General features: G+C 40.5%; 1 protein-coding gene across 11 annotated transcripts in view; it reads right to left on the bottom strand.

Moving 5' to 3' along the window:
* The window catches only part of MBNL1 (muscleblind like splicing regulator 1), a 340,513-nt gene that overhangs the window by 98,359 nt on the left and 221,324 nt on the right, over positions 1-20,830 (bottom strand). For 7 of the 11 annotated variants that reach the window (XM_069213331.1, XM_069213329.1, XM_069213333.1 and 4 more), the window contains 2 exons: positions 20,118-20,288; positions 14,799-14,993 (listed from right to left, as the gene is read on the bottom strand). In XM_069213331.1, the coding sequence (XP_069069432.1) occupies positions 14,799-14,993; positions 20,118-20,288 (366 nt within the window). Of the gene's footprint in view, positions 1-11,032; positions 11,318-14,798; positions 14,994-20,117; positions 20,289-20,830 lie in introns of all 11 variants that reach the window. The other 4 variants (XM_069213324.1, XM_069213326.1, XM_069213325.1 and 1 more) reach the window with 1 other exon arrangement.

Below are 20,830 nucleotides of genomic sequence, written 5' to 3' on the forward strand. Positions count from 1 at the left end.
TATGACATTTATATGCATTTTGTTTAACAAGAATAAAGTGTGCCATTTTAATTCTATTATGCTTTAGTTTAGTCATATTGATTTGCTAGGCCTCAGACTCTCAGACCCTGAGAAAGATGTTTTCTTTTGGTAAAATGACATTTCTTTCCAGATGTCATTGCAATAAAATGTTAGTTTGGAAACAGATGTGGTATTGTCATAATCATAGAGAAACTGAGACAGTAACCTTGGAGCTGGTTTATTGAGAAACAAAGAACATGAACATTGTAAGTTGCTGCAAAATCATACAGGAGAGCGAAGATGAATGCTTTTATATGACGGTAGTGGGAATTTTTCCTGAAGTTGCAGATGTATGTTGCATGATGTGCTATGATTGGACAATTAACCCTTCTGATCCATGTAGCATGATTAATGGACAAATCATCTTTCACTTTGGAGTTTAGTTTACCGTTCCTGAGTTTGATTTGGGGCAGACCTCATTTGAACTGAAAGAGACACCCTTTGGACTTTCAGAGGTACAGACCTCTTTGCACTCACCTTCCTAATGCTTGCTGAGAGAAGACATAGAATTTTTCCCAACCCAATGAGAAGACTCTTGATCTAGCTTCTGAAATGCTGACACCTTCCCTTTTTACTTACCTTTTGCCAACTTTAGTTAGCTCTGTTTTGCCCCAGATGTTGTTTTTACAAATTCTTGTTGTCCTTTATTTTCTTTTTAATTGCTGTCTCTAAGTGTTGTAGCCCAGCAAATGTTAGTTAGGGGCTTGTCACTGTCTATGGATTTCCTCTGCTTAATCAACTCACCTAGGTGATTTTAGATTGCCTTCATGCTTAGAAGATTTTGAGAGTGTTTGTTTACTGAGCATAATATCCTACTCATATTGTTGTGTATAGCATTGAGTGTTTATTATGTATTATACTGATGAAGCTTTGTTTGTTTCAAGGACTTTGATATCCAATGGTAATATTATATTTGTATAATCTTATATTGAAAGTCATTTACATGAATCTGAGTTTGTGCTTGTAATAAAGCCTTCAGCATTATTTTGACTTGGATTTTTCTTGTGTGGTCAAATTCATCATACTGCTAAATTTAAATGTTGATTGAACTGTGATGTTAACTTTCTCTTACCCCTTAGTTAGGATTAAAAGATCTGTCAAACTTGTTTAGAGCATACCTGAAATGCTGCAGCATGAGTCATCTTCATTTTCTCACCCACTTATCTACACATCGATCCACATATTCACTCTTCTCTCCATTAAATTAACACTGCCCCAACTTAGGAAACAGTTAAAAATGCAGTCTCTCTGCTATCCACATACTGCATATGCAAACAATCACTAAGGACACACTTTACTTATATGCCATACATAATGGCTTTGCCAATGTTTGTTTTTAAATGGTGGTGGTTTTGTGTAGAATTTGCGAGTAAAGCTGCTGTGGCTACAAGTAGCGGAAATATAGTGCTGCTGCAGTGAAGCAACTAATACTTCTGCAACGGAATAGTAGTTTGATAGCATGAAATTTAGTGTTCTTGTTAATTTGAAGTGCAGTGCTCTAGCCTCCACATAATGGTTGGAATAAAGCTCACTGTATGCAGCCAATTGTTTTTCTAGGCCCAGTGGACAATATGCTCTTGGCTGTTTAGCGGTCACCTAAAACGTGTGGCAGCATTGTTATACAAAATATACAAAACCTAAATGTGAGGAACACCTACCTTTTGAACCCACTAGTAATTGCATTCAACCACACTCTGTCAAATCATAGGACTACTGCTCTGTTCCAGATGGATCACTGACGGAATATCAGAAACTAAAATATTGTGTGGACAGAATATTGTGTCAAACATTTCAAGGACCAAAATATCAAGGCGGTAAGTGCAAATAGGTAAATATAGATGTACTATTCTGAACTCCACAACTACGTACCTGATTATATATGTATAAATATATAAAGAGAGGGAGTTATATATAGTAAAAAGTTGCTTAACTATAGAAACATACCCTCACAAACTTTTTGACCTTGATATACTTGAAACAATTTTTTTGTTTTCAATAGTTTGTCTAAACACTGTTCCAGACATTTGAGAATGCTGTGGTCATCTCAGAAATAATCTTCACCTGTAGGACTTTGAGTGATTGTCACAAAGGAAATAATTATGGAGTGCTGAGCATTCTTGCATTTGTTCTGCTGAAGACACATCATCATAAACTAGAAAGAGTGACAGATTACACTGCCCTTCATGTTTCAACCTCTATACACTCAACCTTAAGCCACTGCACTTGGTCTCGAATCAAACACTGTCTCTATCTAGCGCCCCATGCATAGTGCATAAAGCAGTGTATGGTTTGGTCTTAAGAAACCTTACCTTACTGCCCTCTGACCTTGACTGCTCACAACTTGCCCTGACTAAACGTGTTAGAAAATGGCACTTAGGGATGCCAGATCTTGGTAGTGCTCGTATTTCTGAAGCCCAACAGGAAAAAAATCTGCCACATGCCAATTGGCAGAATTTGGTTGGAACTGAGTTGCCAAATTCCTCCAATTCTGGCCAGAATGAAATATTCCCTCTGCCCCTAGTCTACATATTCCAGACACAGGATGGAATAAACATGGCCCAACATTCAAATTTGAAAAAAAATGTGCCACCTTAATTGTTTTAAAGAGTGAGTCAAATAACCATTAATGTAACATCAAATGTAACAATCATTTGTATAATTTCATCAAATAGTGATGTTGAATATTCAGAGGTTAGTTTCCTGGCCCACAGAGCAGTCTATACTACCGATCTCAAGTGCATGCAGTTTTATGATATTTGAAGTCTGCACTACACACATCTCTTGTGCTATACATTTAACTTTTACATTTACCTCTTACACTGCTTTTATTTTTCAGAAATGTTCTCATAGTGAAAAAGGACACTGCCTTCATATGTTCTGCTCTTGTTTCCAGCTGGAAAGATTTTGAAGGTCTGTTTTTGACCACTGGTAAACTTAGGGCCTGATTTATATCTCGGCAGAGAGGTTACTCCGTCAGAACAGTGACAGATATCCCATCCACCAAAATCTAAATCCCATCGTTTCCTGTGGGATTTAGATTTTGGCGGATGGGATATCTGTCGCCATTGTGAAATAGTAACCCCTCTGTCGAAATATAAATCAGGCCCTTCATTTCGAATTCCTTCACCTTTAATTAAAAAACTGCTATAATGTAGATCACTGATGGGCAGGACAGACCAATAAAGTGCCCATTGGCAATTGTCAATGGCATTCTTTAATTAGGCTGCAGAAGGTTCCCCTTATGTGTGCTGTTTTTTGCAATAATGAATAGGCTAAAACGATTTGTCAAGATTTGGGACCATGTAATTTTCCCAAGATAAGGGTGTTAGATGTAGCAGCATGATATATTTCTGTTTTCAGGGATCAGGCTCCGTCATAATATGTAGAAGCAGTGGAATTAAGAAGTAAAGAGTACAATCTATACTCCTTATAAAACACTGGAGTATTTTATCAAGTGTCTTTTTTAATCTGGTGAATTTTCCACATGATATTTCCACTCTTTTTCCACTGTTTCTATTCTTTATAAAATATAATGGCAGTGATTAATACTACATTTCTGCATAATAAATACATAAAAAAGATTTAAAACAAACATTGGCAAAGCCAATAGGTCTTGCCTGTAAAACCTTTGTAGATGTTTGCTTTCGTCTAAATGGTTGCTGTATTGTACTCGTGCATGCACTGCAGTTATCTCTGAGGGAATTTTCTTGTTTGAAGGAAACAATTCAAAGATGCCCATCATGCGGAATACACTGAAGCCATCTTTGAAAAAAAAAATCTTAGAATTTTAAATGTAATGCCCTTTACCCAAGACATAATTGCTGGTTGTTCAATGAGTGATTAATGCGATCTTGTACTAAAGCAGTCTTGCTACTTCAATTTACTGGCACTGCAATAGCATAATCAGATGTTTCTATGAGAAAAAATATGCTTTCACAACCCCACTTGAATACCTTAATTTGCTTCGACTAAACAAGTGGATGTGCCACATTTCTGCCATAGGCAAACGGGATAGTTAGTATTCCCCGATTAGCTGATTACATGCAAAATTATCTTTAAATGAGACTAAGATCACTGAATGTCTCCTTAATCACACATTTCCGATTCGACAGCTTAAAGCTGATAGTACTATATAAATACAAACGTAGTTAAAAAAAAGTGTAGCGCTGATGTTTATATATAGTTGCAATGTGTAGCAGAAGGAATTATGAAATTAAGGAAGCAAAAATCAATATTTTTGTTAGCCAAATTGTGGCACTCGGCAGCTTTGAAATCATTGATTCCATCCTACATCAGCATGAAGCAGAAGTGCTTTGGATTTTGTTTTGTAAATTGTATTTACTTTATGGTGCCATGGGGAAAAGAATATTACATTAACAGAACTATGTGGATCCATCCAAAATGTTTTAGCATTGGAGTTTATAAGTCAAAGTTACTTTGTGGGGCAAACAGGGTTTACTCGGCTAATTGAAAACATTATGCCATGTATGTTAACAACTTCACATAAAGGTTTGTCCTAGAAACACTGTAATCTTGTTAGCCTATTTCCTTTCAGGGACTGTGTGTCCCATAAAATTGATTGTTTTCAATTGGTACAGCCTTGTAGATAAAATATTATTGTTTTATAAATTCAGACTGGTTAAACAGATTGTAGCTATTTAATCTGCATTGTCATTTGGGCTAGCTAAACAGAGCAAGATATCATTTGAGTGAGTTTTGCACTTGTCAAGCAGTACAAATGTTTGTGTAAATATGTACTGGCTTCAGAGCAATGTATATATTCTAGAAGTGTAAGGACAAAGTTATACCTGCAGAGTAAGAGCAAGTATATATTCCTAGACACATTTACTGACATATTTACTTCAAAACCCTCCCCAAAAATGAATTCTAACAAGTATGCACCTGGGCACAAAGCCTGCCACTTGCCTGTGGCTGCCAGTTCAAGCTTGTTACAGCCCGATTGCAGTTGCCACCGTCTGACCAAGTGACACGTCCGCAAGCCAGGTTTTTCAGCCCAGCTTTTCCTGCCCATCATTCTTTTCGCCAACAGACGCCCTGCCCATCCCAGGACCTACTTAACGCAGACCACAGCACGTCCATGTAGCGGGGTGCCAGTGGCATGCCAAAGGCAACCCCATCTGTGCCAGATCGTGCCTGGATAACGCCCAGGGCCATGACCCCTGCCCCCCACCCGCATCCCTGTGGATACACCATCATTGATCTCAACACTCTTGAACCCGGACACTGCAACAAACACTGCTGCTGTGCTGAACCATGTTCCACAGTAAAACCTTTCACTTGCACCCATTGCCACTTCACCTGCCACAGCACACACGGCTCACCAACCAGCGACACCCTGAACACATCACAGTCACCACCTGAACAAAAACACCAATTCACATGCACCTTCCCCTACACACGCTCACTATAACAAAACACCACAAAGATTTGGGACCTCATCTCCACCCTCACACCTGACATCTTCTTCCTCACTGAGATCTGGCTCAAGCCCACTTTCGCACCCGACATCGCCATCACAATACGCAAAGGAACTAGATCACCCATGGCAATTGCTTCAACGAGTCTGGTGGAGGAATCACCAGCACACATAAGGAATTCATCAAATGCAGCACTACAAATGACAACATTACCTCAGTCATGTAACACCTCAACCTCTGACTCCAAACAGACAGCAAAACCTCCATCAGGGGCACCTTCAACAATAGTCCTCCACAACCATGTCCAGCCTTCTGCACTTCATCACCAACTTCATCGCCCGTTTCGCCAATGACTTTGACAACAATTTCCTTGGTGACCTCAACTTTCATATTGACTACTACAATGACATCAACACAGCATGAACATCGGACTCACCCACCTTATCCATAACCCCATAGGCTACAGGCCAGATGCCATCTTCAGCTCTAGTGATCGCATGAGGTAGAATCACAAAAGAACTCACCAGGACCAATCACTCAATCATCCACTTCAACATCCACAGGTCACAGACCTCCACCCCCAGAGTGCCCAACGCCCCATATTGAAGCTGGAGCAAAGTCTCAAAGGACAAATGGATAAACACCCTCAACACTACCACCCCCTATCGCATCCAACAACCTAGAAAATAACATCAGAAACTTCAACAGTTTGATCACAAACCGCATGAACAGGGTTGCTTCCATCAGCAACAACACACGCAGAAGGTCCATCAAGCAGGCTAGCTGGTACACTGAAGAACTCAGAACCACTAAACGACACGGTAAACAACTGGAAAGGAGATGCCGCACTATTAAGTACACAACGGATAAGACCACCTTCAAGACAGCCCTCAGCCTCTACCATTGACAGTTAAGAGAACCAAAGAAAAAGGCCTTAGCCTCACACATCAATTCAAGCTCCAAAAACAGCAAGAACTCTTTAACATCATCAAACAGTTCTCCAATCTATCAGCTGCAACAAACATTACCCCCTCACAGAAACTCTATGAGAACCTTGAAAACTTCCACAACAAGATCGCCAACATCTTTAGAAACTTCAAAGCCTACCCCAAAGCCACTGGCTTCTTCAAGCAACCCAACAATCCTATTACCACCACAGACATCTGACTAATCGAATGGACCCAGCTTGCCCTACAGGACACTCAAATTCCCCAAACGACCAATGCCCTCACCAAATCTTCAACCTAGGAAAAGCCAGAATCAGCAATGTACTCACCGCTTTGTTCAACACTTCAATTGCCACCTTTCCCAAGGACTGGAAACATGTAGAATTCAACGCCCTACTAAAGGAACCATCAGCAGAACCCAGGAAATTCAACAACTACCAACTGATCTCCCTGCTTATGTTCCCAGACAAAATATTAGAAAAAGCCATCAACCAACAACTCTCCAACAAAGCTCCTTCTAATCCGAATTCTGCAGCAACCACAGCACCCAGACAGCCCTCATCCAGACTACTGATGACATCTGAGCACTATATGCCTGAGAAGAGACTGTGGCTCTGATCCTCGTAGACCTCTCTGCAGCCTTCAATATGGTCTCCCATCACACATTCATCACAAGGCTGTACCCAATAGGCACCCAAAGAATCGCTCTCAGATGGATTGCCTCCTTCGTCACCGGAAGAAAGCAAAAAGTCTGCTTCCCCCCTTCACTTCTGAACCGAAGGAAATAATCTTTGAAGTACCCAAAAGATCTTCACTCGGCCTCATCCTCCTAAACATCCATATGACACCTCTGGCCAGCATCGTCAACACCCATGGACTCAACGTTATATCCTATGCCGACAACACACAGCTCATCCTCTCCCTCTCGGAAGACACCACCAACACCTAGACCAACTTCCACAACTGCATGTCAGAAGTCACCTACTGGAGTAAGGACAACTTCCTGAAGTTCAACAGAGACAAGACAGAGGTACTGATCTTCGGAAACAAATGCTCCCCATGGGAGGTATTTTGGAGGCCTTCATAACTCAGACCTACTCCTACCCCCACTGACCAGGCTAGGAATCAAGGCATCATTCTGGACAACAAGCTTATCATGCCGACCTAGGTCAACTATGTCTCCTCCTCCTGCTTCTTTATCTTTCACATGCTTTGTAAGGTATACAAATGACTACCCCAAAGTTCAAGATACACATTAGCCAGGCCTTCCTCTCTAGCCGAGTGGACTTCAGCAACACTCTCTATGCAGTGATCTCAGCTCACCTCTTCCGACTACAGGCCATACAGATTGCCACACCGAGACTTATCCTGAATCTCCCTACATGAAATCCACATCAACCCTACCTTAGGAAACCTCACTGGTTTCTTTATAGAAAATATGCCAGTTCAAGCTTCTGACCCATTCATACAAGGCCCTACACAACTTCAGACCTAGCTACTGGAACCACTGTCTCAACTTCCATCAGACCACCAGAAACGTTCTCTCTGCTTTGCTTTCTCTAACTCTTACCCGCACCCCCCCACATCCAACATAACAGATGCAGAAGTTGCTGCTTTTCGTACTTAGCAGTAAAGACTTTGAACAAGCTACCCTTTCTTCCACAGACCTCCCAATCTCTCCCAGAGTTCTGAAAGACATTGAAGAGTTGGCTATTTGGTTAACCAACTATACCCTGCCAAAACCTGGATACCCTTATGAGTCAGAAGAAGTGCTCCACTAATCTACTGTGCGATTGATAATAACTAACAGGTAAACCTACCTACATGCATTGTGGAATAAATAAAAGCTATCATATAAAGAAACTGCTTTTCAAATTAAAATTATTAGCTACTTTCTGATAAAGCTATAAGGAGCAGAAACGTTTAGATATTAAGAATTTGATAGAACGTTTATGTGTCACTAGCACATGAAGTCATAATTTATCAATGGAAACTATAAAGCAGAGTGAAATAAACTGCCTTTGAAAGGCTTTAAAGTGCTTTTATATGGGCCTCTGGTCAACTCTTAATTCAAATTTGCATTTTGGTTTGGAATGAATGTAATGACCTTTATTTTATCCTGGGCAAAGGAAACTCAGAAATGATATGTATGATCATGTTTTCCGCTTCATCATTATATGGTTATTTCGGGGATAATCACGTGTTTCAATGCTTTTGCATTCAGTGTTTTGGGAACCAATAATATGCAATTCACATTATTTGGTCAAACCAGATGTTTGAGTGCATAAACTGTGATTTCACTAGAAGCAAAGTAGGTCTGTTCAAGAAGTACCAAAAATGTGTGCATTTTATAAACTGTCTACTATTCAGGACACAACAACCCCTTGTAATCTGCAAACTATCATGCAAAACAAAACAGCAGATTTTCATTCTCATCTGATAATTCTGCCTTCTTCACCACCAAAATCGAATCTACTAAAGTTAATCTCACCACCCTCCTCACACCCAGCCTTCTGCCCAAGCTAATCGTGTAATCTTTCTCAATGGCCAGTAGTCCTTTCCTCTAAAGGAGTGATTATTCTGAATACTTACTTTATCAACTCATCCTTTGTCCTGTTACTCTATCTCTCTTATATTATAAATTCCACTTTCTCTTACTGCTCAGTCATCATTATAAAATCCCTTTTTTCTGGACTATATTGTTCTTGCTTCAAAACAGTTGTAGTTATCTGCTAACTGGACAAGTCATGAGACAACCCATTTGTTGCCACTAATCATCACCCCATTCACTCTTTAATTCCTTTATAAGACTCCTAGAATTACTTGTCTTCAAAAGGTTCACCCTTTACCTTGTGCCTCACTACATTTACATTTCCTGAAAATTAGAAGTCCACCTAATATGCTAATTGACATCTCAACTTTTCTTACATCAAACCTCCGCAATATCTTTCTCCTTCTTTTGATCTATCTGTTTCCTTTGATGTCATTAACAACAACATTATTCTATTGTTACTGTCCAGTCTTGAGTTCACAGACACCATACTTTCCTGCTGTAACTTATATCTTGCTGATTCTTCTTTTGTTGTGCTACGGCACTGAGCAGAAGCATCATTCAACCACAATTCGGGGTTCCCAAACAATCCCATGCATACAAATTGAATATCTTCCTCTATCTCTCTTAGCAACAAAGTGTTCTCATTTAGTCATTCATACCACTAAAGCACTAATGAAAGCTAATTCGTTTTTTCACTACATTCACCTAGCCCCAGCATTATGTATGACTTCATCACAAAGTGTTTCAGTTACATAGATGGATATGTGCTGTCTAATGGTGTGATATTAGCATATTGTTGTCTAATTTTCGTCAATGAAGAATGTGTCCAAAATCTCCAGATGTGCAAGCATTCCAATACTGCAACCATAACAGCTTTCTCCTCTGTTGACTCTCCCAAATGAATCTCTACTCTACCACATACATTTAAATGCAATAATTATCTGCACTGTATATCTGGTTAGATATGTAGTGCTGCCAGATGTGAAGAAGTAAAAAACAAAGTGCATTCCTGATAAACCAATGGCCCACTCTTGGAATGTTTTGTGCAGATGTATATGCACAAAAACACCTGAACCACCAAATCCCAGTTACAGGTCGATGGACTCATAATCAATGACTTCTATGGGATCAGCTGGCACTTAGCAAGGGACTTGAATTTTAGGTGTGAGTCATGGTCGAAATATTAATAATAATGGTAATAATAATAATAATAATAATAATAATAATAATAACCACATCATAATAACATTATTATTATTGTTATAATTATTAGTATTGTTAATAATAATAATAATAATAACAATAATACTAATAATAATAATAGTAGTGCTTTTTTCCTGGAAAAAATAAATACATCTCATATATGGATGGAAAATATGATAAAAATAATGTATGTATATATAAAATGATTTAGATGGCCCAAAATGTACCCATTTAGATGTTGCAACAAGGCTTCCTCTGGTAGAATTTCTGTAATACGTATAAGAATAAGAAAACCAAATGTCACCATGAGTCAATCAAAGGTAAGTTTATGCAAATTCATTTGAACATGTGTGGATATTTCGTATTCATTTCTTATTTTTAAGACTGAATTTCAATCAATTGTTTGGATTTTAGGACCTCCTTTCTAGCTATCTTTTCCTGTTAAGCCTGTAACCAAAATCAGTCACTTCAGATCAGCAAATGTTGCTCAATGTTCACTATTTTGCGATGTTTAATTCTAGTAAATTGAAAAAGGTTTTAGCTTACAAAATATTAATTTAAAAAGGCAGAAAAGCAGCTTTGTGGCAGCCAGTAGCAAGAAGCAAACAAACAAAGCCAGCAGGAGAATTGCAGGGAAAGTGTGAGCAAACATAATTTCAATTGTATCAAATTGAAAATGGGATGCGGTTATTATCATGAGCTCAGATTCACTGTAAAATACAGGAACCACAAACGGAACAAGTATAAAATATTTAAAAAAATTATTAAAAAGTGTACCACAAAGATTTTCATAAATACTCTCTATTTGGCCCCGTGGACCAAACACTCGCCTTTCTCTTCTGGGAACGGGGATCAAGTCCAGTTTGAGGTCCAATGTGAAATGAGTTTGGTGGTCTCAGTTCGGTCCCCAGGGGGCAGGAATCCACATCACAAAACCACCACATATAATTTGGCACAACTGGCAGTCTCTGCTCAGGAGAGGCCCAGAACTGAGCTGGCATGGAGACTGAACTACCTCTCGCCCACAAAGAGGGTGTTCCCTCCAGGTCTAGGTTGAGGTCATTGGTGGGGCAACGTGGGGACCCTCGCACTGCAGCTGCCTGATTGTAGCTGGCCTGTGGATAAAAAGAGGACTTCAATTTCTTTTCCTGCCAGTCCATTACCCATCACCAGCAAAAACAGTCAGTCATTGTTTGTATAACATTTTATTTAAAATGGGGATGTTAGTAATATAAAATCGAAGCAAATTACAAGAAAATAACAGGTATATTAAACATTATGTATTTATAGTAAGGAAAAAAAAAGAAATACCTTTATTGTCAAAAGAAAAAAAAACGTGAACAAAAATTAATACAAGAAAGGAAATCTGACAGAAAAGTTGAATGCAGGAATAAACAGAGTTAGGGCCTCACGTACCAAGCGTTTTAACAGTTGCAAACACTCCAATTAGGTGAATCAGAGAGCGTGCAAAAGTTAAAAAGCATTTTGTTGTACGAAGATTCCATTCACAAAATGTGGTCAGCAAATAGTGCAACTATTTTTACGAGTATAATCTGATTTTGCAAAACGACCTATGTACTAATAAATTGGTTCGCAAAACTCACTACAATTGGTAGCAATCACAGGGCTGGTGACCTCAAGGGGTCAGAAGACTACTCACCCTGTGATTGCTTTAAAAAAAACCACTTCTTTTTAAACTAAGGAGCCCGATTTCCTTACAGGAAATGTTTAACTGAGGACTGGCAGTGGTCCCTTTGACTCCCCGTAAAACTTGTGTCCTATAGGAAAGGAGTTCAAAGAAGACCCCCTCCATTCAGTGGCCAAGTGACTTAGAAGACTGTTACTTTTCAATGGTTGGCAACCATAATTCTGGTTGCTAACCATTGATACATTAGGAATCAAATGGTTTGAAGGGATGCCCATAACCCGCCCCTTCTAAATCTCTATCCATAATGTATTTGAAAACAGATTTACTGAGATGGAAAGAGTTTTCTGAATTGATAAATTAGTTTAGCACACACAAAAATGATTTTAAGCCGTTGCAATCCCCCTGATAAAGCAAATTGAAGGGTTTACGAGAATTTAAAAGTTTTGTGTATTATCACCTTATCACAAGGGAATGATACAGAGAACTAAATGTGAGGTAACGTAAATTGTGCAAATAAGGCATCCCTCCAGTCTGATAATTAAAAAGTTTAAATTAAGAAATATACAGATACATTATAGAGTGTAGGTTTGTGAAACGTAGCCTTTCTCATTGTTTCCAAGGGTTTCCATGGACCTCTCCAATATGCAAAAGATAGAAAAAGGTATGATCAAGGGATAGGGAAGAATGAACATTAGCTTCAGTTGCAAGAATGTGTGTGTGTGTCATGCATTTTTGTCTGTAAGGGAGAAAACAGGACACAAGATCACAAACTTTTATTAGCTCTGCATTTTAATCTTCCCCATGTACCATCGTCAAGCAGTCATTAGCCAATTCTCAGCTATGTACTGCCTATAATATAGTATGAACAAAGTCAAAATATAGATGGACAGTGAGAGTTAAGCTTGTGAAAATTTACGGCAGCACAGATCACTAAGGGACAAAGCTTGCCAAAAAGAGTTGCTATATTAGAGGTGTCGAGGGAAGCGCGGGGAGGGGGGTTATACAAAAGCCATCAACCAGATTGCCTGAAACAGCTGATTAGCAGTCAAATCGGGGAGCCACAGAAAATAACATAGCCAAAAAGCATCATACATGCCATGCAGGCGAAATCTCCATTAGACAGTTCTGTCATTTTGTAAAACGCAAATAATTTTAGTTAGAGCCCACCATCGATATCACCTTGAAGTAAAGCAAAGCTACTGGCAGACATTCAATAATTTGTTTTACCTGATGTGTTGCCAGCCACCAGAAAACATTTTAGGAGGCTAAATATGAGCAGGCCTGAAATGCAGAAATCTAGGAGCCTTATGAAAGCAATGTACAAAATAATGTGGAGGAATTCATGACACAATCAACTCAATGTAAGGCAAGGGAGTTTCAGACAGGCTATAGGCTAAGAAGTAGTGTGAAGCTACAGAAGAGTTACGCTATAGCAGAGAACCCGGCAGCATACGGAATGTTAGAGAAATGTGTGTAAGCAAGAAGTGCAAGTGAGACCGAGCAATGACCCAAGTCCACGAGAGCTCAATTGACAGAAAGGCATTAGGATCAGAAACAATAGTGAAAAGGGTTGAAAGAATGAGAATACACAGAAAGACCCTTCTAACAGTCCTGGCAGAAAACAGTAACTGCATTCCCAACTCAGAGCATTTCTTGGTAAAAGACAAACATTTGAAGGTAAACCTGTACTACCATTTTTGGCACCCTAAACAGAGAAGGTTGTACAACACCATTTCATAGTGCCTGGTCTCGTTCCACCTAAACATCCTTATATCCACATCAGACGTTTATGCAATTGGCAACAACCCTAGTCAAAGTTGCTGATTTAAGATTCTGTTCTTTATGTTAATCCTTTTACTATGTGATTTCTATGGAATAGCCACCAATATTACAGGAAACATTGTCCCATCTCTTGGTATAGCGGTCTTTCCCACACCTAACTGTGAAATAATATCAAACAATACACTCAAACGTAAACTATGTGCTCATGGCAAGAATCCATCAATGTACCCAACTCTTTTATCAATAGAAAATGTGTTGCCTTTTAAGATATAATTAGCTGATTTTCTGAAAATCGCAGGAAAATTTGGGTTTAAAGATAATGTACACTTGTGGCAACTTTCTCTTGAGAATCGGTTATTGTACACTGTAATTGTAAATCATACTAAAAGAAACTGATGTTTCCATCTACAATTTAAACATAAGAAATGATCCTTCAACAAACTTCAAGCGCTTTAGATGAAATTCGGTTTACTGTGCTTACCTTTATTTGTGGTTTTGAAAAACATACCCCATTTTAGAAACAATACATAAGCAATTCAGTAAAGCATATAATGTGTCATAAGTAATTCAACAATGTGTAGGATATACGTAGCTGTGGTGCAATGACCTTGGAGATGTTTATTTCTATGAACTGAATACACTGGGTCCGATTCTCATCATTATTTTTGAATATTTGTCTCTTACTCCAGAAATAAATGTTAATTACTACTGAAAACCGAGGCCTGATTTGAAAACTATTTTCGAGGAGTAGCAGAGCCTCATGTAGTTGAGGTGGTTCACCAAATTAATTTCAAAGAATAGGATGCCTTTATTCACGTGATAAAAGTTTTATGATTCACAACAATTGAGAGAAAGTGCTTTGAGAATCTGGTGTGGATATGTAACTGATATCAAAAACAGCAGTAATGCAACTACTCAGAAAAAAACTTTCAGAATCAGGCCCGATAACTAGAACACATCATAATGTTTTCTTTTAATCACACAATGGAGGAGAGTATTAATAAACTACAGACAACGATCTCGGTACAGTAACTTTCAATTAATGACCAATTGCACATTTCACCTTAAACTTCTAGGCTCTGTTTTAAACACAACCTGAACTTTTAAGACGTCTGAGAAGTGATTTGTTAAAACAGGTAATATCAACACAATGGTTTCATACCTACCTCTAGTCTGTCTGTCCTCATGAGTTTCTGTGCAGCAGCAGCTGCAGAAACGGGCATCCCATGGTTCCCTGTTACCAGCATAGGTGCAGTTGGAAGGATTTCTGCTTGGACCAAGCCTGGAGAGACAGGTCCCAGATAGGGATTAAAGGCTGCAGTTGCACTTGTAGCTAAACTTGGAGCAACTGAAAACATTTGCTGAAAAAAAAAAGAGCGTTGGGTCAGTGAACTGCGGAATGATCTTCCAAACAGAAACACGTTTCATAAGTGCTAACCGTTGAACAAGGGCAAGCCTGAACCCAGTGGCATCCATTACCACGGAACAAAATCATGCAGTCCATCACCAAAGCTTTGATAGGGACACAAAATAGCCACCTACTTTTTAGCATCATGGGGTTAAATAGGTCGTTACAATGCTATTCTATATTCGTGAGTGGTATCCCTGGCCTTAGCAGTAAAGTGTATTTGTAATCAAGTGTGTGATTAGGTTACTTCATTGTCAAAGACCGTGATAAATACAATAAGGATTATAAATGCACTTAAAGGTTTAAAAGAAATTTCCATTTAGTAGCATTAACTGCTTCCTTTTAGAACGAAAGATGGGTGATTCTCTGTCTAGGTTAAGATACAGTAGCTGGTCATCCAAACATGGATGCAGGAACAGAGCACCTTTTTTAATAAAGGTGACCGGCTTCCTAATTACAAAGGCGTGGTGGCATGTCTACATGGATGTCATAAATCTTATAATTTTCTCATTTTTTATTTTCCTTTCGTGACTGTTGCATAATGACGTCTCTTCCCCTGCTATAATGTTTTCTTGTTACTTAACATCGCTTGTCAAACGAAGCACGACATGTCTTGAAGAGTTTGCTTTGGGAGTTACTGGTGTTCAGATAACTGTTAATTTACATTTCAGTACAGCATTTTCCTCTTTTTAGGTGTGGCTTGACAGTGCTGCTATCTGGACAACTCCTGTAATAGGAAAAAGAGTTTTAAAAGCAGTAAAGAGAGTGGCTCCTTGGTTGATCTTATTCCCTGGGCGGCTGCTGTGTTAGACCACCTAAAAGTAGTCCCAATCCTCGTAACTGATAAAGGCACTGGAATGCACACCCCATGCTAAATGGCCTTTGCATGCTGTAACAAACATACTAAGAAAGAGCTTTACTGTGGCAAACATAATACAAAGAGGTTTTACTGTGACAGACATAACTAGAAGGGGTTTTACAATGAGAATGCTCCCATGCGTGCAATAGGAAGAGGTTTTACATTGTGAACTGTGACCAGTAAACTACAAGGGGTTTTACACGGTAACTCCAAGTCAAACACCATAGGAAAGGGATGTATATTGTTTCGCACGGAGGGACCTTTTTCCATAGATTTGACATTAAAGAAGGCAAGAGGGTTCTGGTTTTAACTGTGTTCCACACTAAATGTTACAGTTAGTATATTGTCTTGTGAATTAAGGTGCTTTTTCACTTTGAAAAGTAAAGGTACTCACTGGATATGTATCTGTTAAATGTTACTATGTGCTTTATGGAGTTCTGTTTCTACACCATACCACATCACTCAGTAAGCCTTGGACTGCTCTCTGCACTTCAGCAAGAGTCAATTACTAAAGGGGTGCACTATGTGCTCGTTTTGGATTTAACAGGAAGGAGGCCTCATGGTTTTGGTTTCACCTCTTTGTTGATTTTTTATGGACATTTATTGGGCAGCAGTTTTGTTAGCCCGCCTACGAAGCACACAACTGGCAGAAAGCTTGTTAATGCAGAACTCATGTCAAATACAGTTGAAATCGGCTCTTGACTGTGTCACTCCAGGGCAAATACAATAAAGGTTTTAGATAACGAAAGCTCTGACAAATGCAATAGGAAGAGGGTTTATATTGCAGATGTTCTGACAAGCACAATAATAAGGAGCTTTACATTGAGTTTCACATTTTCAACCTTTTGTCAAATACTGAGAGACCCTCTAACAGTGATTTCTAGTTCTGGGTGGAATAGAAAAGCCCACTCTTTATTACGCACCTATGAAACATTATTTTCAACATTTAGCTAGTTGTGAATTAAGAAATATGTCCATTCTAAAAATGCGTGCTTGCTGAACACAGATTAAGGGGGTCATTCTGACCTTGGCGGACCATGACCGCCATGGCGGAGTGCGGCGGAAGCACCGCCAACAGGCTGGCGGTGCTTCCTGGGCGATTCTGACCGCGGCGGTAAAGCCGCGGTCGGAAAAGGGGAGCCGGCGGTTTCCCGCCGGTTTCCCGCCGGTTTCCCGCTGGCCCAGGGAACCCGCCATGGCGGCGCTGCTTGCAGCACCGCCATGGGGATTTCGACCCCCTTCCCGCCAGCCTGTTTCTGGCGGTGTCCACCGCCAGAACCAGGATGGCGGGAACGGGTGCCGTGGGGCCCCTGGGGGCCCCTGCACTGCCCATGCCACTGGCATGGGCAGTGCAGGGGCCCCCTAACAGGGCCCGACAAAGATTTTCACTGTCTGCTGTGCAGACAGTGAAAATCGCGACAGGTGCCACTGCACCCGTCGCACCCCTTCAACTCCGCCGGCTCCATTCCAAGCCGGCTTCATTGTTGAAGGGTCTGTCCTGCTGGGCCGGCCGGCGGTCTTCTGGCGGTCGCCCGCCGGCCCAGCGGGAAAGCCGGAATGGCCGCCGCGGTCTTTTGACCGCGGAGCGGTCTTTCGGCGGGAACCGCTTGGCGGGCGGCGACCGCCGACCGCCGCGGTCAGAATGACCGCCTAAGTGTTGCTGTTTTGGTCACTTCTCACATTCTAACCCTCACTTCCTCACTTTGTAAGCCTTGAGATGCTCTGCCTCAATACCCCGAAAGTTGAGATTGGCTACTTGAAACTGCTGTTGAACTGTTCATGTTAGGCTGTATGCTGTCTCAGAGCAAATGGTTAGTGCTTGCAGGAAGATCACTAGGGTAACTGGTGCTCATTCTGGTTCCAACAGTAATGTGGCCCCAATGCACTAGAGGTGAAAGGCTTCAATTCTTGCAACTGTAGCCCTGTAAACCCTGACTGTCCTGGGATCTCCCCACCCCATCTTCCACATTCCCAAATGAACTGCAAAATAGATACGTTGCCAACCGTGTCTGAGGAAAGCAGTCCTGATACAGTCCATCTTATTAAATAATTTGTGACTGCTATACTTATCTCATCTTGTACACAGCACATCAACAGCCCCCAAGAACTATGCTAAAGTACAATGCTTTTTTCATCTGAATGGCTAAAATACATTGCAGTCCTTTGTGTGCATAGTGTTAATGTTTTATCTTATTGTCCTTCAGTTCAAACCAATTGACCAGGCGCAGCCCATCCTTTAGGGTGGAGGGGCCATGCCCCCCCCCCACCTTTTGCACCTCATGAAGAGTGCTGGTCAGGCTGAACAAAGGTCAGCCTGACAGACACTCTTCATGTTCAGGTCAGACAGCCAGGAGCAAACATGCGTGATTTGCGCAGACTCCTGGCTGCCTCAGCTAAACTTTGCTGGGCTAAAGAGGTCACAGCTCCTGTGCCCTCCACCGGGTGACGAGGGAAGCGTCACCCATTGACTATGTCCTGCGCGCTTCAGGTTAACCCCTGAAGCGCCCAGGGCGAGAGTCGATCAGTGACACCTAGTCACAGAGTGGGGTGGGATCAGCAGTCTCACTGACCCCATCCCACTCTGTGACGAAGTTGGGTCTGCTGCCTTCCCTCATTGGCTGACCTAAGGTCAGCCAGCGAGGGAAGGCTGCAGTCCCAACTCTCCTGGGACCTCCGAGGCTAAAGGTAAGTGTGTGATCTTTTTAAATGAATGTTTGGTGTATGTTTGAATGTCGATGAGTGTTGTTAATGGATGTCCGTGCATGCGTGTGTGTGTGAAAGAATGAGTGTGAGTGTGCTTCCCGCCCACCCTCCTCCCCCTAAAACTGCCGGCCGCCACTGCAATTGACTGGGTTCCTAAAATGTTTCAAAGTATTGTTAGGATAATTTAACATAGCATATCTACTAGTTAAAATGTTAAGTACTTTCCAGATTAACTATTGTTTCTTATAATACTTCTGCTATAGCGCAGCGAGCTTCTCAGATGCAGTGCTGGATGCACTAAAAAGCAGTAGTAATGGCTCATGGTAGAGCCAGCAGGGCAGGTGCAAGCGAGGAAGGGCTGACGAATCCTGAGGACACATTACATTTTCCTTACCAAAATGCAAAGGGCCATCAGCATTGGTTAGCCTCTTTCGTGTTGCACTAAGAATCATTTTTTGCAAAAAGTTCACAACGCTGGCCAATCACTTGTTGGCTGCCCCTGGGAGGGCATCCTAGTGCACTTGACATTTTCAGCATTGGATAGACTGTGCCCAACAGTGGACAAAACAATGCAGGTCCTGCAATGCTTCTTGTGTGGGTCCCACTTTCCCAGTATTTCTGCACTACAATATGTAGCCAGCATTCGTTTATGACAGCCCGCCATAGTTTAATTCCTGTGATTTTTTTTTAGGGAACCTATTGCCCTTGCCTACTAGTTGAGAATTTTTGAGGATTTTTTTTTTCTCAAACTGACAAGATAGAAGGGCACAGAGCTCCGGATCTATGGAAGACGATGTAGAAAGAAAGGAACTGACGTCAACATGCATAAGTGGTCTAATATGTGGTTTAGTTTGTCACTTCCGGACAGAAAAATATCAACAGGGAGCTGCACGGCACCACCTACTAGCACGCAGGAGCCCGCTGCTGTGTAAACATTTTCAGATACAGTGTAGTGACTGGGGGTATCCTAAAGTGAGGAAGCTATGGTTAGAAGTACCCATCAGAAAAATTAAATCAACTGTTACGGTGGAGCATAAACTCCATAATTTACAGCAGTCTACTTTCGATGTGTGCCTGCTTGTCAAGACTGGATCAATTATTCTTACTCTAGAGATATAGCAGTAAGAGATTGCAAAGAAATGTGGTCTTTACATATTCTCATTAAACCCTAGCATTAAAAATCTGACTGTTTATGTGCATGGATGATTTGTGACGAGTCTCACAGACTATGGACTTTCTTGGAAGGGGGTGAGGTCTTTCATAGCAATAATATTTGAAAGCTATATTGTGACATGGTTTTTATGTTTTTCAAGCTCACAAATTCTTAAAGAAACGTGTTCACAGAACAGGTTTCACATAGCTATATATTTGTTACCAAGTCTGAATTAGTACAAAATGAGATCAGTACAAATTATCTGATTTCAATGTCTCTGCTTTCTTAACACAGTGGAGTAGATGTTAATATATAACTTTTGGGTCATTTACATGAAGTTGGACTCAAGTGTAGCTCCTTACCATAGGCTGTAGTTGTGTACCAGGCATCATTGCGTTTGCTAGCTGCATCTGCTGTGCCAGCATGGCCATGTTCTTCTGCTGAATCAAGTTATTACGTCCATTTATCTCCAGCTGTGTTTTTAAGTGAGGTGGTGGGTGAAGATATTTGCAGTTCTCCCTCGAACAACGACCCTAAAGAGGGAAAAAAAAAATTATGAGGTGACACAGATCATATACTAATAATACACTTAATTATCAGGTGTCATTAATGATTCATAAAGCAAGTGTCCTAAACAGAAAAGGGGATTAGACTGAACCAGCGTCCACTTTTTTTAAATGTATTAATGAAGGACTTGTTTCTTTTTAGATTACATGTACCTAGAAAGACAATGTATATTCAATATTATTTCCCTTAGATAATTATTTTTTTAATTATGTACGATGATACATTGTAGGATTTATTGCAAAAAAGTATGGATAGTGAACAAAAATCAAAAGGGAAGAAAAACACATTGTAGCAAAAATAGAAGACTATTCTGGCTGGAGCGTATACTGCAGGCTGTGTTTATGCCAGACAGAGGAAGATAACAAGAAAATGATACTATAATTTGGAAGTGGATTGTAAAACGTGGGTTACTGGTTGAGGTGGATAAACCCTTCCCAAGCAGCAACCATAATCATTGTCAGGGTGAAGTCACAAGGTAAACCCCACACTAGCCTGTGCTCAACCCTCT

This window comes from Pleurodeles waltl, chromosome 11, assembly GCF_031143425.1.
Source record: "Pleurodeles waltl isolate 20211129_DDA chromosome 11, aPleWal1.hap1.20221129, whole genome shotgun sequence".
Classification (NCBI taxonomy): Eukaryota; Metazoa; Chordata; class Amphibia; order Caudata; family Salamandridae; genus Pleurodeles; species Pleurodeles waltl.